The sequence below is a fragment of the Humulus lupulus genome, chromosome 4 (assembly GCF_963169125.1).
Source record: "Humulus lupulus chromosome 4, drHumLupu1.1, whole genome shotgun sequence".
Lineage (NCBI taxonomy): Eukaryota > Viridiplantae > Streptophyta > Magnoliopsida > Rosales > Cannabaceae > Humulus > Humulus lupulus.
The window spans coordinates 11,539,415-11,565,567 of record NC_084796.1 but is presented as its reverse complement, the minus strand read 5'-3'; the positions used below and the strand labels follow the sequence as shown (position 1 = coordinate 11,565,567).

The following is a 26,153-nucleotide window of genomic DNA, read 5'->3' as shown; positions in this document are numbered from 1 at the left end:
CTACACAAATAAAAAAACTACCTCTTGCAAAGAAGGTTTCAAGAGTGAGGTAATATCCAGAAGGGTTTTCTTATGTACGATGAGGAAATGTATATATGTATAAAAAGAAACATACATATATGGAGATCAGAGAACTTACACAAGGTTGATTGTGGGTACGAATAAATCATCAACTATAGAAGAGGTAGCAGAAACGATCCCACGAAGCTGAAGGTGGAAATAGTGCTTTACTTCTTCGGTTTAGAGAACATGCAAAGAGAAAAGCTCTGGTTCATGTTTTCTTTTCTGAAAGTTAAAACGCAAAGGTGAATAAAATGGGGAAGAAGAAAAGATATATATATATATATATAGGAGAGAGGAATTGTAAAAGGCAAATGGATCTGATCCCTTGATCTGGGATGGAAAGTGATCTAAGGGATCACATTTGATTTCCAAAGGATGGCAGCAAAAAGAGAATGGGAAAGAACGTGTGCAGGAAAAAGAGTACTCGAGTACTCATGGTATACAATCCCCTAATGACGTTTGTCCATACTTGAGTGTAGTAGGTGGACACATTTTTCAAAAGTGAAGTTCAAAAGTTTCCTTCTTAGAGGATTCAAACCAACACTTTTGAGGGGGAAAATGTTACACCCAAAATAAAGAGAATAAATAAATAGCCTCGAAATGTAGGCTCGAAAAGAGTAAGCTCGAAAATAAAAAGTGTTGGTTGCACACTTGTATAAATTGGCATATGATCCAGATTTGTGATCAGAGTTCGAGCATGAGTTGCAGGTTCGAACACACCAACCTTCTCCGAGGAATGAGTTTGTCAAAATCATTGGATGATGAGGAGGATATAACTGGAACGATGAGCTGAAGTCTAGCCAGAATCGAAAGCACGTTAGCACAACGATCGAGCTCAGTGACGCGTTTGGCATGCGGAAAGGCCGTTAGGAAATCCCTATTTCGTAGGGATTCATTATTACCATATATAAAATTCCTATTGTTATGGGATATTATGTAATCAATGTATTTATTATATATATTTCAAATTAATATGATTGATTGTAACTTCCCTGAATCAGAGGAAAATATTCTCATGATCGGGTCTATAAATAGACTGGTCTGATTCAATTGTATGGACACACAAATGGTATTGGAGAATACTTTGCCAAATTGCTTTCTGAAAAAGCTTTGAGAGAATAGTGTGAGTAATAATATTGACATGTGGACTAGGCAGATTTTAACTACTGAACCACGTAAAAAGCTTGTGAATCCTTTTATTTTTTCTGCATCATTGTTTAGTGCTCTTCATATCTAAGTTGACGAAAAACGACGTCAACAATATGTAATCTTATATCAAATATTATTAAAATAATGATACTTTATAATATTTGAATTTATATTAACATAATTAGTAAAAAATTAGGATTATATATTATTATCATATAATAATATTTTATAATATTTAAATTTACATTAATATATTAATTATCTTGTATTATATATTATTATAATAATGATATTTTATAACATTTGAATTTGAATTTATATTAATATAATTATTATATATGTAGTCTTATATTAAATATTATTATAATAATGATATTTTATAATATTTGAATTTATATTAATATAATTAATTAATATCTATTTTAATTAGTATTAAAGGAATATTTCACTAAATATTTAGAATATTCCATTAAAGTTAACAAAACAAACCGTTAAAATCAAAAAATTTTGTTATATACATATTTTTTATATAGAAGAAATATAAATATTTATAGCCATATATTTTTCTATTATTTTCACGTTCAATGGACACGACAATTGTTTAATGGGGTTGTATTACTTTCTATGACGATTTGCTAACGATAATCACTGCCAAAAGTTCTAAGTTGCAATGGCGTAAGCGAAGTCGTAGTCGTCATTAGAAAGTGGGTGAAGCCATGCACATGGTAGAGAATTGGCATAAGCTGGCGGCGATGGCTAATGTTGGAAGAATGAAGAATCAAGTTAAGCAAGATTAAGAGCTATGTCTTCATCGCCACAACCTTCCTCTCTCCCAATACCTGGATTTCTAATGTAAGAATAAATAATCAAGTTATGCGAGATCAAGAGCTATGTCTTCATCGCCACCGCCTTCCTCTTTCCTACTACCTGGATTATGAAGCAGATTACTTTGTGCAACTTCTTGTAGCTGTGCAACTACTTGTACAAATTTTGTGCAACTTCTTGTAGTTGTGCAACTACTTGTACAAACTGTGGACAAAGTACAATGGTAGGACAGTTGTTATTATAGATTGTTATATGTTGTTTGTTTGTTTTATCAGTATGACTCTCAATTAGAAACACAGAAACTGTTATCAATTATTTTTATTTTCAAAAACCACTCTAGGTTTTAACTAAGTACATAGAGTTTAGTTGTTACTTTCTATTAATAACTATTATTTCTGTTATAGTTGTAAGTCCTTTGTATTCCTCTGTCTATAAACAATGTGGGAATTGTTTAGCGGTGACTTTCTAATTTGAATCAGTTGTTACTGATGCAAAAAAACACAATAAAATAAATGAATAATGCAAAGTTAAATTCAAGCATTATATGATAAAAATGTTGATGTCAGTGTTCGAATATATTACGACTATCACTGAGTAATTGATCAAAACGAGAATAATGGAAGACAAACGACAAAGTTATTAAAAATGACAAAATTCGAGAAAAAAAGGCAAATATACATACTAGAAAATAGCAAGGCTTCTCTCCTAAGCAAGTTATAATAATAAAACTAGCACTTTGTTAAAGACGTTCCTAATCAATCATATAATGCATTGTTTTGATAAACTGCTATGCCTAATAGGGCATATAAAGCTGTCTATTCTGGCTGAAAATTCAAAAGCATAACATGGAGACCATCAAAGTAGAAATCTTATCTTTTGATTTGAGCACTCATTTTCGTGATTATAAATTCTGCCTTTTGGACTCGTTACCTTCCCACCTGAAGGGCCTATATATAAGGGTTGTGAAAAACTTGGGTGTGTGTGGTGATTGTCTAAGTGTTCAGGAATGGTTATTATTGTGAGAGACAACAATCGATTCCATAGATTTGAGTATGGAATATGTACTTGTCCAGATTTTGGTGATTTGTATTCATTTTTACCATTATAAAAAGTATCACAAAGAAACAATATCAAAAAAGAAAAAAATGCTAGAGAACATGATTTTTTAATGACTCAAACTTTTATTTATTAATTTGTCACTTCATCTGTAACCACAAAAGACTGTTAACACCAAATGGAGCCAAGGAAGATAGAATGACAATGTTAAGCCTCATCATCAGTAGAGAGACAAACAACATCATCAGACAGACTGGTCAAATGTCCCAATATCAACAGTTTGGACTGGCTGCAAGAACAAAGTATCATAGCTAATGAGTTTCATGTGAAGATTATCATCAAATCACAATTAGAATAAAGATAAACATCTAGAATTTGTCATCAAAAAATCTTACAGATGAACTTTCTTCAATTAGCAACTGCATTAGCTGCCTCTTGAACGTCTCCAACTGTAAAGAGTTCAAAAATAATAATGTATAAAGTCAAAACAACAATTTGAATCATCAACACAAAAGGAAAAAAAAAACTGTGCAGAAGAAAAGGAATCTGACTGGAAGTAATTAAAAGTAGACAAGGAAAAAGAGCCAAAAGGAACAGAACGATAGATAAAGCGAAACTCAACACACAACCTTAACTTTTCTTTGCTAGTCAAATGTTAGGGCATTTCATATTCATATTTCCATTTTCCAATATGACGGATTGATCAAGGCCCTTTACACCCTATTTTTGGTTTGTTCATGTTTAAGACACTTCGGTTCTGTATTTCTTTACATATTTGTGATGTAATTTAAACTAAAGATGGTAGTAAAATCAACGACTCATCATCTTTACTATTTGTGAATGTATGACTTCAAAATCAGCGCAAGGTTGATCTTGTTGAGCGAAATTGCTAGATTTGGATTAGAAATGATCATTATTGGCCGACCAAATTTTGGCCTTACCTTAGATAAGAAAAAGAACACCCTAGGGTCCTCCTGTCTTCTTTATCCGATAGTTCTCTAGGTCTAGGAGTTTTGTCATCAGGCCTAGAGAGAGCGTCAGGTGTCCACCACTCTAGCCTTGGACCACCACAAGAATGTCTGACAACTTTTTGGGCGCCTCGAGTAGTGGCGTCGAGTTCGTACACTTTACAATTAATATTTCCCACAACGCTGCATGACACGAGAAAACATGCAGCCACACCACACCTTGACAGTGTCAGAAGTGTGACTCCTATAAAGTTGATGGACTACAACTTACGAATTGGGCCCCTGTGATATGCACGGGCCCACAATCTTTATTAGAACATTTATAGGGATTAAATATCAATTAACTCCTCAAACAATTGAGGGATATTTGTAATTAATTATATTAATGACATTCAACCCCTATAAATAGGGCTAGGATACCATTGAAAAATGATTGACAACTTTCTCACGCTACCTGAGAAACTCAAATTGAAACTTGTCATCTCAAGCTTCAAGAACTCTAATACTAAAGACTTGTGGACCTTGGTGTTTATTTTTATTATTTTTTTAAGTTCTATTATTAAGTTGATAGCGAAAAAGACAGTCAACAATTTTATTTTATTATATTTCTATTTTTGAATTCATTCTCTTATGTTCTCAAGTTACGAAATACAATATCAACATATTAATATTTATTTAATATGAGAATATATATCTAATAATTATCTTAAAATAAATTCAAATGTAGTGATAAAAAAATATTAATATTATAATAATTCTAATTTATAAAATTTTGGTAAAATAAATACCTAGTAATTATACTAATATAAATTCAAATATTATATACTAATATTTAATAATTATATTAATATATAATGTTATAGAATATAATTATAATAATATAAGTATATACGATATTTTATTATTTTCAAAGGTAAAATGTAAGTTTATTATGCACAAAAGTAATTCTAATTTATATTATATAACCCAACAAAATAATTTATATTATCTAAATGTACAGAGAAATAAATTAAATTTTTTATTCATCCATCATCATAAAACATAAGGAAATTGTATCTTCTGCGGTTATTTTTTTATATTTTTTCGTTTTTACGTTTATTTTTTTCTATTTCATTTTTATAAAAGCTATTTTTCAAATATACAATTTATATGTTTTATTCAATTCATTTTTACAGTTTCTATTGTAATTATTTGAAATAAAGAGTATAAACTCAAAATATATATAAACCGTTTAACGTATAATTTTGACTGACACAATTATTTCTTTGAAAGGATATTTATTTGTGTTAATGTGTTGAAGAAATATTAACATAACCACCTACGCCTAGAGATTTTATAAGTTAATGTTTGTTTTCTCTCATTTAAAAATAATTTGAATGATAAAATGACTTTATCACATTATAAGACAAGTTTTTTCATCTTTTGACATTATAAGTTAATGTTTGCTTTGAATGATAAATTAACATGTTAAACAACCTTTGAAATTTCTAAGCAATAACCCTTTAGCAACCCATAATCTTTACTATCACTAAATTTTTAGCAACCCTTAAAACAATTCTTAATCAACCCGCAATCCCAAAAGGAATTTGATAAATAACTCATAAAGCAACATGTTAAGCAACTCTTAAAACTTTTAAGCAACCCTTGAAATTTTTAAGCAACAACCCTTCAACAACCCATAATCCTTACCATCACCAAATTTTTAGCAATCATTAAAGCAACTCATAAGCAACCCACAATCCCAAAATGAATTTGATAAACAACCCATAAAATAATATGTTAAGCAACCCTTGAAATTTATAAGCAACAACCATTTGCAACCCATAATCCTAAGTATCACCAAATTTTGAGCAACCCTTAAAGCAACTCTTAAGCAACCTGCAATTCCAAAAAGAACTTGATAAACAACCCAGACAGCAACATGTTGAGCAACCTATGATTCTCATAAACAACTCTTGAAATTTCTAAACTCTATATAGCAACCCTTGAAATTTCTAAGCAACTTTATAGAGTTGCTTAAGGAGTTTTATGTGGCTTATGAAATTTATGAGTTGCTTATAGTTATGTATTTGCTTAGTTTAAGCAACCAGATTTCGCAACCATATCAAATTATGAAGCTACCAAATTATTTTATAAATATTATTGTTGCAACCTTTACACAAGGTATGCTACCAAATCAACCTTTTGATATCAATTAATTATTATTTCTTTTTTTTTTTGTTGCAGCAATCTAATCAACTGCATAAACAAATTAACTCCCTAAAATCAACATAATCATTTTATAGTGTGGTTGTATTAATTAACTTTATGGATTCAATCAACATTATCAACTTTATGGATCAAGTTGCTATATAGGGTTGATTTAGAGTTTCAAGAATTATTTTATGAGTTGATATAGAGTTTTAAGGGTTACTTTATATGTTGTTATATAGGGTTGCTTTAGAGTTTTAATAGTTTCTTAACATGTTGATTTAGGGGTTGTTTTGAAGTTTCAGCTTTCAGGAGTTGCTTAATAGATTGCTTATGAGTTTCTTATTACTTGCTTTATAGATTGTTTAAGGAGTTTCAAGAGTTGCTTTATAAATTATAATCCAAACCAAGTTTCACAATCCAAACCATTTGTTAGGTATGTTATGGTACTAAGCACTCAATTACAACTGAAGTCTAGATAATAAAAATGAGAATTTGAAATAAAATTAATAATTTCACTATAACAAAAAAATTATAATAATTCTCTCTAAAGTAAGGAGAGCACAAATTATAATACTCTCTCTCTTATAATAAGAGAAAAATCACTCTTTCTCTAACAAAAGTGGATAAAAAAATATCACTTTATTTTCTCTCTAACACTCTCCCTTTTTTTCTATTTCTTCATTAAGTCTCTTTCTTTCACAGAGATGCTTTGATAAAATGCTCTAGGCACGTATTGAATAACATTTGACATAGTCAATATCTTAATCAGGAAGCATTAAAATATTTATAGCTTTTAAAATTTTTCTACTATCTTTAACTATTCAAAGGCAAAAAGTGGTTTTACTGCCACAACATTGATAATTTTTGTCTTGTAAAATTAAATAATGCACATGCTCTTTATGCTAAATATATAATCCAGTAGTTTTGGGTTTTTTCTTTGTTTATTTGTTTTTTGCGTATATAGATTTATATTCATCAACAAAAACGAATTCACATGAATGTAATTGATTTGTTGCTGAACAAGTCTTTGAGGAGGAGACCGTATTTTTGCATTAAAAAATTTACATTATATAGATTTGAATTACTTTTTAAATTTCTTATAAACGAATTATAAATTTTTTATATATGTATTAATAAAAAAATCCCTAAAACATATTCACTTAGTAAATAAATTGTTATTATTTAAATTAAAACAATTTGAATTATAACTTTTTTATATATGTATCTCCACAATTCCTTGATGCTGTAGACTAAAATATTAGCCTTGATGGATAAATCAACAACAACTAAGTGTCATAATATTTTGTTGATATAATGAAACAAAAATCAATAAATAATACTAAATACAGTGATAGTTCAGTCAAACACCTTTTTTTTACTTATTTCAACTGAACATCCAATATCCAATACATATATAATAGATGCGAGCTTTTCAGCATAAGTTGTAATCTAAGATTGCAACTAAAAAAACTATAAATTCACGAGGGATTGTTTGGTATGAGATTTGAGTTTGTGGGAGTAGAGTTAGAAATGATTTAGATTTGAGGAATATGAAACCCTCAAAAATTAAACTAAAAATGAATCCACTTGAAAATACAAAACTCCAAATCATTAAAAATAAATTTACTAAATATAAGAATTTGACATTATCATTCCCACCCATTTAAATCCTCGTACCAAACACCCCTGACAGTAATGGGTTTACATAGGAGACAATATTGGCAGACACCAAAAATGCTGTGCAAACATGAGACAAAGGTCATATACCTTCATCACTTAAGTATCTCATATCAGTTGAGCCACTCAAGGAATGTGATCCATTGTACCCATTTGTCACTTCATCTGTAACCACAAAAGACAACAATGAATAAAAGATTTGACCACCAAATGGAGCCAAGCAATAGAGAGTCTAACAGTACCAGTATCAGGATATGTGCCTTAGGGATTGGTCACATGTCCCAATATCAACAGTTTGGACTGGCTACAAGATCAAAATGTCATAGCTAATGGGTTTTATGTGAAGATTATCACCAAATCACAATTAGAAGTTGTCACCAAAAAATCTTACAGATGACTTTTCATCATTTAGCGAGACTTCATTAGCTGCCTCTTGAATGTCTCCACCAACTGTAAAAGAATTCAAATATAATAATGTATAAAGTCAAAACAACAACTTGAAACATGAACACAAAAGTAAAAAATAAAAGAAATTCAACACACAACCTTCACTATATTCATATAATTGATTCACATATTTTAACTAAGTACTTATATTTGTTACTTTCTGTTAGTGACTATTAGTTCTGTTATGAGGTTGTAAGTATGTTATGTTTAACAACTCCCTTTGTATTCCTCTGTAACAATGTGGGAATTGTTTAGTGGTGACTTTCTAATTTGAAACAGTGGTTACTAATGCAAAATACAATAAAATAAACTAATAATGCAAAGCTAAATTCAAGCATTAGAGGATGAAAATATTAATGTCAGTGTATGAATTTATTACGAAGATTATTGAGTAATTGATAAAAACGACAATATGGAAGACAAACGACGAAGTTATTAAAAATGACAAAATTCGATAAAAACAGCAAATAGAGTACAATAGTGAGAGGCTCATAAGAAGATTACATAACCAATTCTGTTAGCCCCAATAACAGAATGAACACTCACAATCCTAACAACCTCTAACAGAAATAATAATGAGAGATGCTTGGTAAAAAGATCCACATGTTGTTCTTCAGTCCCAATGTAACCAACATCCAATTTCTTGGCAGCAACTTGAGATCGAACAAAAAGTGAACATCTACCTCAATATGCTTAGTCATTGAGTGAAAAACAGGATTGAAGGCTAAAGCTTGAGCCACTTGATTGTCACACCACAAAATAGGAGGTGTGCGAGGCCCTAAAATACCAATCTCACGCAAGAGAGAGTGAAGCCAAATAAGTTCAGAAGCCAAAGCACGATACTCGGACTCAGTACTCAATTGAGCGACATCACGCGGGTTCGAATGTTTCTGGTTGTTGTTTGTTGTGTGTTCTCACTTTTTTCTTGATACTAAGAAATTATTAAAATTCAAACAATTTTAATTAATTACTCCACAATTTCTTTCATTGGTTAGCATCAGCAATTTAAAAATTAATAAGTAAATTTGTCCTAACATACCTCAACAACCACACCTCTATTTTACTTATATTTTGAGTCTGCTTTTAATTGAAAATCTATCTCTGCTTATCAATCTAATATTTGGTTTGGTTCAATAGGGTTTGATTTTGATTTCTGCAACACATTTGATTATGTTTTTTAACCTAATTAAAGCTTTGCTTGTATGTATGAGAGTTTGATCTTTATTCCAACTTACCAAAATGTTTTATCAAACATGTTTGGAATTATTTTGATTTATAAATTTTATTCATACGCATACACAGTGTGTAAACAACTTAGGTAAAATTACATGACTATTAAACATGTCCCATAACTATTAAATCGTAGTATTAATTAAAAATAATTAAGTTATCATTCAACTTGCTAAAATAAATATAATTTGTACAAAATATAAGATATGTACATTTGAAAAGCTAATACATATATTCAACACAATCCTTTGACTAAATCAAATGTGTTCATGTGTAATTTGATGATGATGACTAAATCAAAATGTGTAATTTTACGAGGTAGACATGATTTAATCAAAATTTTCATATACAGTCATGCATGACATCCCTCTTTTTTGATAGATTTTCTTTTCTAGATAAATATATGCCACTATACTCTAATAACAAGACAAATACTAACACAACTACACATATATATATATATATATGAAAAAATACTTCAAAATAATTAAGTATACATAAACTTCTGCACTCGTGAAAAATGGATCAAAGTCAAACAAATACAATATATGAGTTGGTAGATGAATAAAGAAGATGCAGAGGTTGTTGGCTTCTTAATTTAAAAAAAGTTTTTTTGTTTTTAAAATTTAAAACTGTTTTCTGAAAGAAAAAAAAAAAAGGGTGGTTGCCATTGTTTTTAGATAATAATTTTAAATAAGAGAATATACTTATTTGGTATCTTATGTTTTTGCAAAGTATTAATTTGGTACCCTCTGTTTTCAATAATGCTCATATGGTACCCTATATTTTAAAATCGTACATATTTGGTACCCTAAACTCAAATTTGATAGATAAAATTTTATCAATTTAATCAAACTGCTGTTAATTATGTAAGTTACAAATTTAAATTTAATTACATAATACATATAACTGATGACAGTTTGATTATATTGACAAAATTTTATCTATCAAATCTGAGTTTAGGATACCAAATATGTACGATTTTAAAATACAGGGTACCATATGAGCATTATTGAAAACAGAGGGTACCAAAATGATATTTTGCAAAAACACATGGTACCAAATGAGTATATTCCCTTTTAAAAAATAAAGTTACAAAATATAAAAAAAATTTGAAAATAATAAAAAATTGTTTTATGTTGTTCTCAAACTTTTTTTTGTCCTATTTTTGGTTTTTCTTTCACTTTTTTTTTTTATTATTATTATGGTTTATATTTTTTTGGACCATGTATTTTGTCATATTTCTTGTTTGGACCCTGTGTTTTGATAAATTTATTTTTGGATCCTGTGTTTTGTAAAATGGTTCAAATAGACCCCTAAACTCAATTTTGATGAAGGCAAATGATTCAAATAGACTCATAAACTCAATTTTGATGAAGACAAAATTGAATATAACAACACAATTGTTAGGCAAAATGATTTTGTTTTTGTTTTAAATTGTTAGTTTGACGAACTATTTGTAATTTTAGCTCAAAAAACTTTGACCAAAATCGAGTTTAGGGTTCTATTTGAACAATTTTATAAAATATAGGGTCCAAAAAGTCATTTGTCAAAACACATGGTCCAAATAGGTAATTGGACAAAACATAGGGTCCTAAAATGTATAAACCCTTATTATTATATCACATTATTTATTCTCATATCACTTTCTCTCGCATCACTTTCTCTCTCCTTACTTTCTCTCACATCAATTTCTCTTTCATTAGTTTCTCTCTTCTCATTTTCTATCTTCTTATTTTCTCTCTTTTCACTTGTAATTTCATCATTTTTTTTCTTATCACTTACTATATCCTCATTTTTTACTCTGATCACTTTCTCTCTGATCACTTCACTTTTTTTCTCATTACTTTATTTCTCATTTTTTTCTCGCATTAATTTCCCTTTTCTCGATTTCTCTTTCCTCGAATTTTATTTCCTTACTTTTTCTCACTCTTTATTTTTCATCACTTTTTGTTTTACATTATTTATCACAAACTTTTTTTAAAAATTCTCTTTGTAAATATATTTATTAGTTTTTTATTCAAGATTTTTTTAAAAAAAATTAAAACTAAAACACTGTTTTTAGAAAATATTAGTCAAACACCTATAGTTTTTTTTTAAAACTACGAAAACTGTTTTTTGTTCTCATTTCTGAAAACGAAAAACAAAAAACAATATCAAACAAACATAATAATAAATACAAAATTTGAGAAATACCATTAACAAGTGAGATTTTCTTTAAAATATTATTTTCCTACCATAATTGATGAGCAAACCATCAAAAAATAGTTAGGTGTAAATTTTTTATGTTATTATTCTTTATTTGATTAAGTCAATGGGTTAAAAGTTTATGATTAATTAGTAACGTACATTATATGATACTAACAAAATTAAATTAATGTTGTCCTTGCCCCACAGGTTTGTCTTTTATATTTGTACATATATACTCATAGTTGGGATAATCATAAGATAATAAACTATAAACTATGATATAATTCATTATTATCAAATCTAAATTATGCATGTTACTATGTTAGTAACTTAAACTCTATATATAACGATATAAACTTTAAGCTGATTACAGTTAAAAAACGACATTAACTAACTGAGTACCTTTTTTGGGTGGTTATCAACATGGATAATACCATGAAAGTTGAGATTTTATCAAGAGAGTTAGTAAAACCATCAACACCAACTCCTACTCATCTTAGAGATTACAAGCTATGCCTTTTAGATCAGTTCTTACCTGAAATGCATGGCGGAATCACCTTCTTCTACTCCTCCACTTTCCATTTTCTTCAATCTGATGAAAATGACGACAGAAACTACTGTCGTATTCTCAAGAAATCTTTATCAGATACCCTAACGGATTTTCACCCCATAGCAGGGCGATTCAAAGACACGTCCACCATCGATTGCAACGACAGTGGAGCTTGCGTCGTTGAAGCCAGAATCAACTCCAACCTCTCCGATTTTCTCACCAGCGTCAACCAGAGAAAAGATATTCACACACTTTTGGGCAAATTGGTTCCGACTTTGGATTCGGAAACCATGGAATTAGCTTCCAAATGCATGTTGATTGCTCAGATCACCGTATTCAAGTGCGGTGGAGTTTCGATCAGCTTTTGCCTCGAGCATCGATTCTGCGACTTCTCTTCGGTCATGGTTTTCCTCAAGAGCTGGAGCGCTAGAGCCAGAGGCGGTGGCTCCGACGATATCGCGCTCCCGGATTTCGTCGGATCGAAGTTTCTTCCGCCGCAAGACATGCCTCCTCTACCGCCATACCAAAATCTGTTAGGGAATCGCAACACCACGAGGCTCGTCTTCGATTCTCCAAAAATCTCGGCTCTCAAATCGAAATATTTCACAGAAAGCTCCGATCAGTACAAGAAAATCTCTCGAGTCGAAGTGGTTCTGGCTCTAATTGTGAAAACGGCAATCTCCGCCACTCGATCATCGATCTCCAATCCAACAGCAGACGCAAAATCTTTGCTTTTCCAATCGGTGAACTTGCGGAAGAGGACGGAACCGCCATTGCCAGAGAATGCGATCGGGAACCTCTTCTGGTTGCTTCCGGTGATGCTAAAGGAGGAAAACAGCATCGAGTTTCACGAATTGATTGGCAAGATGAAGAGGGAAACGACGTCGTTTCTGGAGGAAACGGTGAGGAGAATCAAAGGCGACGAAGAAGGGACTGCACTGGTATTTAAATCAGTGAAAGAGAAAGGAGAGATTATAGAGAGTGTTGGTGAGGTGGACACGTACTGGTGCAGTAGTTGGTGTCGTTTTCCGGTTTATGAGATGGATTTCGGGTGGGGAAACCCGGTTTGGGTGAGCAGTGGAGTTGTGTCGTCGCTGAACTTGATAGTGATGGAGGATACCAAGTGTGGGGAGGGAATCCAAGCCTGGGTTTCTTTGGATCCAAAAGTTATGGCCATCTTTGAACGAGACCAACAACTATTGTCGTTTGCTTCATTAAACCCTAGTATTCTCACTTAGTTTTGCATCAAACTCTAGTCATTTATGAGTCACATATACTCAGACTTTTTAGTGAAGATTACAATATTATTTTAATTTGGAGTATAATATAATTATGTAAAAGTAAATGAGAGCGTGTGTGCCTTTTTACAATCCTGCATAAGCTTAAAAAACCACTTTTTATATTATAAAATGTTAAAAGCTCTTCTAATGCTATGTTTGGATATTGAAGTTAAAAGAGCTTATTAAGATAAGGGTTTTTAGCGGCGAAAATACATTTAGCGGCGAAAATACTCAATGTTTGTTTTCGCAGTGTTCTACTTTTACACCCAATCTTTTTTTTTTGCAATAAATATACCCAAACCCGCTAAAAGCGTCTATCCGTTACTACCCACTTGTTAACACCGTTAATGATGCTTATTTGGCATTGACGTGGCCTGGTCGAAATAACGTGGCATTGCCACATGTACAATATAAAATAAAAATTAATTTAAAATTGCAAATAATTATAAAATAAATCAATAACCAAAATTAAAAAATAATTTCATAAAAAACGAAAAAAAAATTAAATCAGTTTAAAATTATAATAAAAAAATTTCTTCACTTTCTGGCTATTTTCTCACACTTTCTCTTTAATTTTCTAGCCTACCAAACATTTCAACATACAAAAATCATATGTTCTCACACATTTCTCTCATTTTCTAGCTTACCAAACATATTTTTTTTTTAAAAAAACCTGTACAGAGAGAGTATAAACACAAATTCATACAAATGAGATCTAAAAGAAAAAATTCAGATTTTCTTTTCTTCTCTCAAATTTTCTCAACATCCAAACACCCATAATAATTTGGGCAAGAGAAAACGAAGAAAAATAAAAAGGGGCTTATAAAATTTGGGCCAGAGAGAAGAAGAATATGAAGAAAAAGAAAAATAAAAAGAAAAAAAGGGAGGGGGGGGGGGGGTGGGGGGCTGCGAAAATCTGGGTGCAAGAGAAGAAAAAATGAAGAAGAAAAATGAAGAAGAAGAAAAGAAAAAGAAAAAAAAGGGGTTGGGGGTGTGAAAATCTAGGCAAAGAAAGAGAAGAAGAAGAAGAATAAAAGAAGAAAGAGGAAGAAGAAAAAGAAAAGAAAAAAAGAGGGTTGGGGGTGCGAAAATCTGGGCAAAGAAAGAGAAAAAAAAATGGTGGGGCTGAGAAAATCTGGGCAAAGAAAGAGAAAAAGAAAGAAGAAAAAGAAAAAAAATAAAAGAATAAATTATGGGCAAAGAAAGAGAAGAAAAAGAAAAAAGGGGTGGGGGTGGGGGGCTGAGAAAATCTGGGCAAAGAAAGAAGAAGAAGAAGAAGAAGAAAAAGACAAAGAAAAATGAAGAAAATCTAAGCAAAAAAGAAGAAGAAGAAGAAAAAAATGTGGGGGAAGACCTCGGGTAGTGGTTGCTTTTTATTTTTTAATTATATTTATTAATTTTTATTTGATAGATTTTATAAATTAAAAAATAATTTGATTTTAATTATAAAAATATATATTTTAATTATTAAATATTATTTTATATTGTACACGTGGCAATGATGTGGCAATGCCACGATATTTCAGCCAGGCCACATCAATGCCACATAAGTATCATTAACGGTGTTAACAAGTGGGTAGTAACGGAGAGACGCTTTTAGCGAGTTTGGGTATATTCACCGCCAAAAAAAAAGATTTGGTGTAAAAGTGGAACACTGCGAAAACATTGAGTATTTTCGCCGCTAAAAACCCTTAAGATAATAAGCTATTTCTGATAAAGCTGCTAATAGTGACGGTTCCCAAAAGTGTTTCTTCTAATAGGTAAAAGCAATAAGTAGAATCGGTGCCAACCGGGCCCATTGTACAATTGAATTGATTAATTATTTTTTATTAATTATTTGCATCCATCGATGAAGCATCGATAAGACGGTTTAGACCACCGTCGTTTGATTGTTCGTTTCAAATGCGAGCTTCTGGTTTGTGTGGATTGCTACTCGGGTCATGACCCTGTCCTGTCATCTGTATATCTTTGTTTGGAGGTCTTAATTCTTAGGCTTTATGCTATAACATTGTAATTGAGATGGTTTGTTGTTTGTTTGGTCTTCTTTTTGTGAGATTTGTGCAAACTATGTTTCTGCTAGACTTGTTGTAATGCCCCAAATTCCCTAATAAGGTTTAGGACCTTGATTAGGAGGCCGGGAGGGCCATAATTGCTTTATTATGCTATTTAATGATATTATGCATGCTTAGGTGTACTAAATATGCATGTGAACCCATTTGTGATTGATTGGGTGATTTTCATATTTTGGCCATTTCGGGCATTTTTGGCATATATGTGAAATGGGCGTGGTGCTTTGTTATTATCTGGTTATGCCAGGGTTACCCAGCACAAGACGATCCTAGGAGGTAAGCTAGTGGGAAAGTCACAACGGGATTTAAGCTTGACTTGGAGTAAGTCAAGGGGTATTTATAGCATTACCAGGTTATTGGGTAATGGGAATTAACATTTGGTGATAAATTGGGAGTTAGTAAGACCAGGGGGAAATTCTGGAAGTTTTGACTATAATGTCCCCGGAGGTGTTTTCGGGACCCCGAGCATTAGGTTTTATTGGAAGCCACTTAAGCTTGAAGTAACCTTTTAAGAAAATAAAAAGAACGTTCTGTACGTTCTCTCTCCCAAAAGTTCCCTTTTCGTTCCCGATCGCATTTTCGAAGGTAACTTGAGTTCTAGGACTCGGAATCAAGCAAGGATCGAGGCATAGCAATCCTAAGGAGAATTAGAAGCTTATTAGCCGGAGGATTTAGTTGGAAACAACTCAATCAGAGGTAATTCAAGTTTAAGTTTTAAGTATTTAAAAGTTTTTAAGCTTGAATTGGACTTTGTGAATCGTTGAGTTTTTAGGTTGTTTGAACCTTGGGTTTTGGTGGTTTTGGACCATTGGGGAGTTTGGGAACTTTGATTTAATGATTTGGGAATGTTTAGACATGTTTTTGGGAGGTTTTAAAAGGTTAAAGCGAAGGAAAAATGGCTGCCCCGAAGTTGGGCCGCGGCCCTTGCTCGAAGAAGCAGGTGCCTTCTCTGTTTTGCTGGGCGCCGCGGCCCTTGGGTTGGGCGCCGCGGCGCTTGCTTCTGGTGGTGCTGGGGGCCGCGGCTCAGGGTGCCAGGGCCGCGGCTCAGGCAGGCTTTTGAGCCCGTTTGGGTGTTTTGACCCCAGAAACATGGTTTTAGGCCTCGGGATCATTCCTACTACCCGGATTAGTGAGGATTGATGTCTTGGAGGCTAAGGGTTAGTTCAAGGGTTGGTTTTAGAACTTGAACTCATTGGATCATCATTTGTGGTTGTGACTAGGTTAACACTAGAGGCTTGGATCAGGATCGTGCTTGTGGCTCATTTGTTGGTAACCTGTGCTTGGACCAAAGGTAAGAAAACTGCACCCCATATGTGACATGCATGGTTATGATTGATGCATGTTGGATGTTTAAATGTAAACATTGATAGCATAATGAATGCTTGGCAATCTTGCCCATTTGCATATGATTATTATTGAGGCATGCTGGTTGGTTAAATGTGATGCATGTGATGTATGAGAAACATGTGATTAGGGCATGCCATGAATGATGAATATGAGATTGGTCAGAGCTTGAGTCTCTGTGTTTGTGCATGATTATAATTATGCTAGCAACGGTTTAGTAAGCATGCTGAGTGCCCTATTCTTGGATAATTGGCATATGATACATATTGATAGCATTGCTTACTTGTGCATGGCACTGACTTATTAGTCAGGTTTGGCAAAGGTGCTAGTATCAACTGTGAAGCTGTGACTTATTAGTCAGGTTCGGCGGTGGTACTGGGCACTGGCCACTTTGTGCTGTCTCACTAGACATGACAACCCTAGTGAGTAGTGCAAGCTATGTCGATTGGACCTAATCGACCCTCTGCATTGAATGACTCCAAAAGCATTAATGCAGGACCGACCTCAAGGTCGATGAATATAAACAAGCATTTATCTAGCCGAAGGCTAGTCATCTAGAGCCATTGCAGGAAATGGGCACCGGGCCCCTAGTGACTTGGTTGTCAGTCACTCAGTGTGGTTTACCAGAACCTCAAAGTGATATTCACTCATTTGATCAGAGCTATGAGCTCTGCATGATCATTTTGATCATCATATGCATGGCTTGGGCATTGGGGCCCCAGTGACTTGCTTGTTGGTCACTCAGTATGGTTTACCAGGACCATGTTGAAGGTTAGAGGCTTACCCAACAGCCAGCCTTCCATTTGAATTAGTGACGTGCTTGTCAGTCACTCAGTATGGTTTACCAGGACCATGTTGAAGGTTAGAGGCTTACCCAACAGCCAACCTTCCATTTGAATTAGTGACGTGCTTGTCAGTCACTCAGTATGGTTTACCAGAACCTAGTGTTACGACACTCATTTGATTAGGATTGACTTGATAGTCCTCCAATCAGAAGGCCATGATTTCTTGTCCTGGATACCCCAGCATCTGTTTGAATTCATTTGCATGCTGAGTAGAGCTATGAATGCTAGGCATGCCAGATATGATTTGATATCATGATATGACTGTTTATGAGCATATGAGTTTTCTTGCTGGGCTTCGGCTCACGGGTGCTTTGTGGTGCAGGTAAAGGCAAAAGGAAGCTGGACCATCCTTGAGTTGGAGAGCTTAGGTGATGACGTGTACATATGCAGCTGCTCGACCAATACTTGGGCGAGGTTTGAAAGTGGAACTAGGGTTGAACCCTGTTTTGCCGCTTAGTACGACTTGTTGTAAATAATCTTTTGTAATAAACTCTGAAATTATATTTTTGGGATCCCAATGTATACAGTAAACATTCTAGTGAAACGTTATATCTTAACCAAAGTTTTTAACCCCTAAACCGCTAATCACACTTAGTTACACGTTTATGGCCAAATGACTCGATTAGCGAGTTTAGCACTGTTTGCAATGTGCACTGTAGCGGTCCCTGGAGTTGGGGCGTTACACTTGTAGACTTTGTCTCATTAAACCTTTGAATGAATGTTCTCTTTTAAAAAAAAAATTGAGTCGCATATTGTTAAAATGTAGATATAAATCACTTCTTACGAGATTTTTCCTACTAACATGATCGAGTTTATAATGAGTTTATGGAAATATAGTGTCACACATATTAATTAAAGAGTAATGATCGAGACACATATAAATTGCACACATTATTGACACACAATGGTGAAATTAATCTCAATCCCACAATTAAAAGTGATGTGATCCCCACTTTAAAATATCTATGGCTTATACACATCACTGTGGGTAAAAAGTGCAATTTTTGTATGTGTTTAGCACTACTCTTAATTAAAACTAAAACATTGATTGAACATATAAATCTTCTATACAAGTGTACGATGATATAAAATTATGTGTATAAATACATAATTCAGTAAACTTATCCCAATAAATAATTCAACCAAGTTTACTTATTGTTATATTATTTTAGATAATATAATGTTAGATTAAATAATGTGACAAAAATAATTTGTCATGCAAATGTGATTCTTCACACTTTGTAACATAATATTAAGAGTTATTGTGACAGTCAGAATCCTCTGATCCGTAAGGGGAAAGACCGGGTAAAACTGTGCAATCCCACATCGTCTGGGGAAGGTCAAGTGTGATGATTCTATGATTGTGTAGGTATGGGACTACACAGTTGAAGATGGCTTAAATAGATTGATAGGTATTACCTATATGCATCTTCTTTTCGGTAGCCCATCACTTGAGAACTCCACAGTTAAGCGTGTTTGACCTGGAGTAATCTCAAGATGGGTGACCTCCTGGGATGCTTTCCCAGGAAGCGTGCGAGTGAGGACAAAGCACGCTGGAAAGATTCGTGTTGGTTTGTAGGGTCAGTTGTCATTCCAGGAAGCAACCATAGTGATGTGGGGCATTACAGTTACAAAATTAGAAATATGTGTGTGTTCGAGTGTAATATATTTTGGAGTTACAAAATCACTTACAAATTTGTAACTTCCAAATATTACTAAATAATGTGTAGATTGAGAGTTACACATTTTTTTATTGAATTTCATAAGGTCATAATGTGATATGGTTGTTGAAGATATGTTTTTAACTCCCATTATATGTATAGAGGTTACAAAATTATATGGGAAATGTATTGAGATGTTTTGGAAAATGTGGAAAATTGGGAGGCTGTAACACCCTTCAGGTTGCGGCGCAAGCATCCTTGGGCGCAACTTGGGGTGGTGGCATCCAAATCTCATTTTGCATTTTTTCCAATTTGAATGGTTTTAATATCCTAAGTAACTCTCAAATTTTCATTTTAATTCTATAAACATCCAATTGAATATTGGTAACATCTAAGGGGTTGGTGGAATTTAAAATTCAAATGATGTCTCAAAACTCTATAAATAAGAGCTTAGTGCTCACTTGTAAGACACACTATTTTCTATCCACAAAACACTTGGCTGGAAAATACACTAAAAGACTTGATAATTCGAGAGAGTTATTTCCAAACTTGAGAGTCCCTTAATGGTTAGAGAATAGAGGGAAATAAGTTTTTGGACAAAGGTCTTCAACCTTGTTCAAGTTGATAATCATTACTATTCTTCACTGTGAGAGTTCTTGTTCTTTATTTCTTTTGTTCTTATTTCTTTATTCTACTTTACATTTTTATTTGTATTATTTATTATTTAATTGTATTCTTCTTTTACATCTTTCTATTTTAAGTGTATCTTTTGCAATTAAGTTCTAATATTTATTTATTCTACTACCTTAATTATTGTACTTTTGCATAAAATTATAATTTTTAGTTTTACCATTTCCATTAAATAATATATATTTTCTAACACTTATTAATTCAAGTAGTGTTAGCTTATCAAACGAAATTGAGTTATTGGATGCAACTTAAGCTACGACTTTACATGTATATTCAATCTCAACCCAATTAGTTGGGTCAGGCCACGTGTGCCACATAAGTAGGGACGTAGGAAGAATTGATTTTAAGGGCAAACACTAAAAAAAAATTAAAGGGATCCAAATTGATTTTTTTTTTTAAATACAAGAATTTTTACAAAAAATAGTCTAGTTTTTAAAAAAAAAATTGAGGGGGGAAGGCCTCCTAGAAGTAAGAATACCTTATGCATAGAAGCACTATTAACACTACTAGATGGTTGATAGTACCAAATACACAAGACATTGTATATATTTACAAAAAGAGAATGGCTAAGGGGTATTAGTGGTGTCCAACACTACAATGAGCTGGCATATCACTATTGTTACAATTTAATATCGGGTCTCACATATTTGAATTTAATAAATATTATGGAGTATCGCTAACCTATTATGAGGTATCACCTCGTGTGGTGTTGGACATCTTAAAGTGTCAAATAATAATACTCTTACACAAAAGAAGTATTAAAATATAATAAGGAGGGCTAAGAAAACTCTCTAGATTACTCTCTTTTGCACTCTCTCTATAATTTAATGACATGTGTCATCTTTTAAACAATGTCTATTTTACAAAATATAGAATCATAATATTTTAATTTTATTACAATTATATCACCATCAAACACTTATTTTATTTCTCTATATATCAAAAATATGATCTCTCTATCATATTCATTACTCATTATCATATTTTAAAAAAGAACAAGTTGAAACTAACCAAATATTACATGAAGCTTTTATTCTTTCTTTGAATTCATAATTTATTGATGAAGAGCTTCACCACTTCATCATTAAGAGGATTTCATGTATGCACCTTGATTTTCATCAATTTAAAAAAAATATATTATCAATAATAAAAACAATATACAATTTGTTGTTATTTCTTTTAAATAAATTCATATAAATATTTTATATTTTCCTTATTTATAAACTTAAAAAAGTGTTTCCATTTTATTATTGAAATGGTTATAGAAATTTATCTAAATATGCTTTGCAAATAGAGTAATTGACTCTTGGGCTTTAATAAAAAAAAATAGAGTAATTGAAAATACACATAATTAAGTTTTCCTTTCCCTTTTAATTTCTCTTACTTGTTTGGATTTCAGTTTTTATGTTTGGTATAATGTTTCAATAAATACATGCTCAAAGAAATTTTGTAGTGAAAACTTTTCGATTTTATTATCATCATTATTGTAGTGAAAACTATTTTTTTATTAATGAATATCTATTAGTTAGTTATTCTTAAATTAATATATTATTTACTATTCATTTAATAAGATATTTTTAGAGAATCATTTATTAACGTAATAATATTTTTTTATGTATTAATATTATTTCTTCTACTATATTTACCATAACAAACCCCATAAATTAATTAGAAAAAAAAATATTCTCTTTTTATTGGTTATTGGATTTTTGTTCATAGTTAATTTGATTCCTATAAATGAAAATGTGTTTAATGATGGCAAATATGTACTAAAGATGAAATATCATGACTAATTATTTTGTAAGAATTGATGTTATTTAAAAAAAATGACATGTGTCATCAAGTTGTGAGAGAATGCAAAAGAGAGTAGGTTAAAGAGTTTCCTTAGCACTCCTCAAATGTAATATTTTAATTATAAGGTTGATCATATTGTTATTAAGAATATTATATCATAGTGTTAACTATAATAAGTAACTTATAAAAAAGATATGTAATTGGTACAAGTTATACATATGTTTATTTAAAAGCTAATACATGCATATTTAAATATACAATAATGCTACTGACTAAATCAAAGGAGTTTAGAGGGAGATAGATTAGATATGTTTGAATTATTAATTTTCAAATCCAGTCATGAATGAAAATGACATCCCTGAGATCTCTTTATAACATATAAATGATTTATATTTTTTTGGACCTTTTGTTTTGTCTCATTATTTGTGTTGGACCATGTGTTTTGACAAATTCCTTTTTAGATCCTGTGTTTTGTAAAATTATTCAAATTAACCCTTAAACCCAATTTTAATGAAGGATAAATTGAATATAACAACACAATTGTTATAGGCAAAATGATTTTATTTTTGTTTTAATTTTTTAGTTTGGTAAATTATTTGTAATTTTAGCTCATAAAACTTTGACCAAAATCGAGTTTAGGACTCTATTTGAATCATTTTACAAACATATAGGGTCTAAAAAATCATTTTTCAAAATACAGGGTCCAAATAAGTAATTGGACAAATGTACCATTTTTTTTTTTGTGATATGTATAGTAAGTATTATGTCAATTTTCTAATATTTCTAACAATGTAAGGTATTAAAATCAAAATTCAAATAATTTATTTTTATATATAAAAAAATAGCAACATGTGCATCTAACTATTTCAACAATATTCAAAATTTCTAAAAATTTGGCATATTATATAATTATAATGTATACTACAGGCTGCACTCAATATAATATATCTGGCTTAACATTTCATGCATTACTAAATAAATATGTCCAAGAACATAATTAAAACTTCTGACCTAATAAGAAAATTTAAAACAAGCAATCGCTCTCCAAAGTAGTTGGGAGAATCATTGACTGATTATAATAAAAACAATTAAACTTAGTTAGATTATTGTACATGTGTATATATATATATATATATATATATACCGATGTAAGTTTAGCTAATTTTAACTAAAAAACAACATTAACTAACTGAGTATACATTTTTGGATGGTTATCAAAATGGATAATACCATGAAAGTTGAGATTTTATCGAGAGAGTTAGTAAAACCATCAACACCAACTCCTGCTCATCGTAGAGACTACAAGCTTTGTCTTTTGGATCAATTCTTACCTGAAAATCACGGTGGAATCACCTTCTTCTACTCCTCCACTTCTCATTTTCTTCAATCCGATGAAAACGACGACAAATACTACTGTCGTATTCTGAAGAAATCGTTATCCGACACCCTAACGGATTTCTACCCCATAGCAGGGCGATTCAAGGACACGTCCACCATCGATTGCAACGACAATGGAGCTTGTGTCGTTGAAGCCACAATCAACTCCAACCTCTCCGATTTTCTCACTAGCGTCAATCGGAGAAAAGATATTCACACACTTTTGGGCAAATTGGTTCCGACTTTGGATTCGGAAACCATGGAATTAGCTTCCAAATGCATGCTGATCGCTCAAATCACCGTATTCAAGTGCGGTGGAGTTTCAATCAGCTTCTGCCTCGAGCATCGATTCTGCGACTTCTCTTCGGTCATGGTTTTCCTCAAGAGCTGGAGTGCCAGAGCCAGAGGCGGTGGCGGTGGCGGTGGCTCCGCCGAAATCGCGCTCCCGGATTTCGTCGGTTCTACGTTTCTTCCGCCCCAAGACATGCCTCCCTTACCAACATACCGAAATCCGATCGAGAATCGCAACACCACGAGGCTCGTTTTCGATTCTTCAAATATTTCGGCTCTCAAATCAAGATATTTCACAGAAAGCTCCGATCAGTACAAGAAGCTCTCTCGAGTCGAAGTGGTTCTGGCTCTAATTCTGAGATCAGCGATCTCCGCCGCTCGATCATCGAACCCTATACCAGCAGATACAAAATCGGTACTTTTCCAAGCGGTGAACTTGCGTAATAGAACGGAGCCGCCATTGCCGGAGAATTCAATCGGGAACCTCTTCTGGTTGCTTCCGGTGACGATAAAGGAGAACGACATCGAGTTTCATGAGCTGATCAACAAGATGAAGGGAGAAACGACATCGTTTCATGACGAAACGGTGCGGAGAATCAAGAGCGACGAAGAAGGGACTGCACTGGTTTTTGAATCGATGAAAGAGAGAGGAGAGGTTATGAAGAGTGTTGGTGACGTGGACGTATATTGCTGTTCGAGTTGGTGTCGTTTTCCGGTTTATGAAATGGATTTCGGGTGGGGCAACCCGGTTTGGGTGAGCAGTGGAGTTGTGTCGTCGAGGAACTTGATTGTGATTGAGGACACCAAGTGTGGGGGTGGAATCCAAGCTTGGGTCACTTTGGATCCAAAAGTCATCGCCATTTTCGAACGAGACCAGGAATTGTTGTCGTTTGCTTCATTGAATCCTAATATTCTAATTTAGATATTTTTGCATTAAAAAAAACTCTATTATGAATGATGAATGTTATGAGAGAAGCAAGTTTGAGTATGGGGGATGTTTCGTGTAATTAAGAGAGAAGCAAGTTTGAGTATCAACAAGCTCATTTTAAATGTCTTACTGATTCGTCCAATAGAATGCTTTCCATTGAAGCCCGGAAGACTTATTTTGAGTTTAAGAGGCAAGAGAAGTTATATGCTAGCTTTATGTATCAAAAAAGTAAAATAAATTGGTTAAGGTTTGGGGATTCTAACTCCTCATTCTTTCATGCCAGCCTAAAGAAAAGAAAGCTAGCTAATAGAATTGTTTCATTTGTTTCTAATGATGGTAAAATTGTTGATGATTATGATAAAGTTACATACCACTTTCTGGTTCACTTCAAAAACTTTCTGGGTACAGCTAGTAAAGCTTCAGGGGAGATTGATGATCAAGCTATCTGGTTTGGTTCTGTTTTGAGCAGGGAGGACCAACTGTGTCAAAGAGGTTAAAATAGCTATGTTTAGCATCAATTCTCTCAAAAGTCCAGGTCCGGATGGGTTTGGGGCTGGTTTTTTTTAAAGCTTTATGGAAGGATATTGGTTTGGAAATTGCTTGGGCTGTTCTTGATTTTTTTGAGTCAGATATTATTCCTCACTCTTTGAACAGTACTTTATTATCTCTAATTCCGAAAGTTGATCAACCAGTTAATGCTTCTGAGTTTAGGCCTATTGCTTGTTGCAATACTTTATATAAATGCATTTCCAAAATGTTATGCAATAGACTTAATAAAGTGCTTCCTACTATGATAAGCCAGAATCAAGGGGCATTTATTAAGAATCGCCTCCTTGCCCATAATGTTCTTATTCTCCAAGATTTGCTTAAGGTTATAATAGGAGAAATATTTCTCCTCGTTGCCCTATGAAGATTGATATAAGCAAAGCTTATGACTCAATTGACTGGAATTTTTTGGAAAATCTCCTTAATGCACTGTGCTTTCCGAAGAGGTTTATAAGATGGATTATGATTTGTCTCAGGGGTTCTTCTTATTCCTTGGTTTTGAATGGAAGTATTCAAGGGCGTTTTCAAGGTGCTAGAGGGCTGAAACAAGGTGATCCTATTTCGTCTTTATTGTTCGTTATAGTGATGGATTACCTCACTAGATTGTTGCTTAAATCTTCAACGAAGAAAGAATTCAGATTTCATCCCTTATGTAAGTCTTTAAAGCTGGTTAATCTCTGTTTCACGGAAGACCTTCTTTTGTTTTGCAAGGCTAATCAGGATTCAGTTAGAATTATTCAGCAGGTGTTCACTGTGTTTGCTAACTCTTCGGGTCTCACTATAAGTAAAAACAAATCCAGAGTTTACATAGGAGGGCTTGATGCAGGGGAGAAAGACAGATTGCTTCAGGATTTTTGTCTGTTAGAAGAGCAATTTCCTATGAATTATTTGGGAGTTCCCTTGAGACCGACCAAGTGGAGGGCTAGTGATTGTGATATTCTGATTGATAAAATGAGAGCTAGGCTGAAAGGGTGGTCTAA

General features: G+C 32.7%; 2 protein-coding genes across 2 annotated transcripts; both read left to right on the top strand.

The window, feature by feature from the left end:
• The first annotated feature begins 12,056 nt into the window (after positions 1 to 12,056).
• LOC133828822 (stemmadenine O-acetyltransferase-like) lies at positions 12,057 to 13,709 on the top strand. Its single transcript, XM_062258915.1, has one exon. It carries the CDS (start codon positions 12,222 to 12,224, stop codon positions 13,584 to 13,586), a length of 1,365 nt encoding a protein of 454 aa, XP_062114899.1. The 5' UTR covers positions 12,057 to 12,221; the 3' UTR covers positions 13,587 to 13,709.
• A 9,541-nt stretch (positions 13,710 to 23,250) lies between these two features.
• LOC133831891 (stemmadenine O-acetyltransferase-like) lies at positions 23,251 to 24,621 on the top strand. The gene has a single exon (XM_062262297.1). The coding sequence runs from the start codon at positions 23,251 to 23,253 to the stop codon at positions 24,619 to 24,621; it is 1,371 nt and encodes a 456-aa protein (XP_062118281.1).
• The last annotated feature ends 1,532 nt before the right edge of the window (positions 24,622 to 26,153 follow it).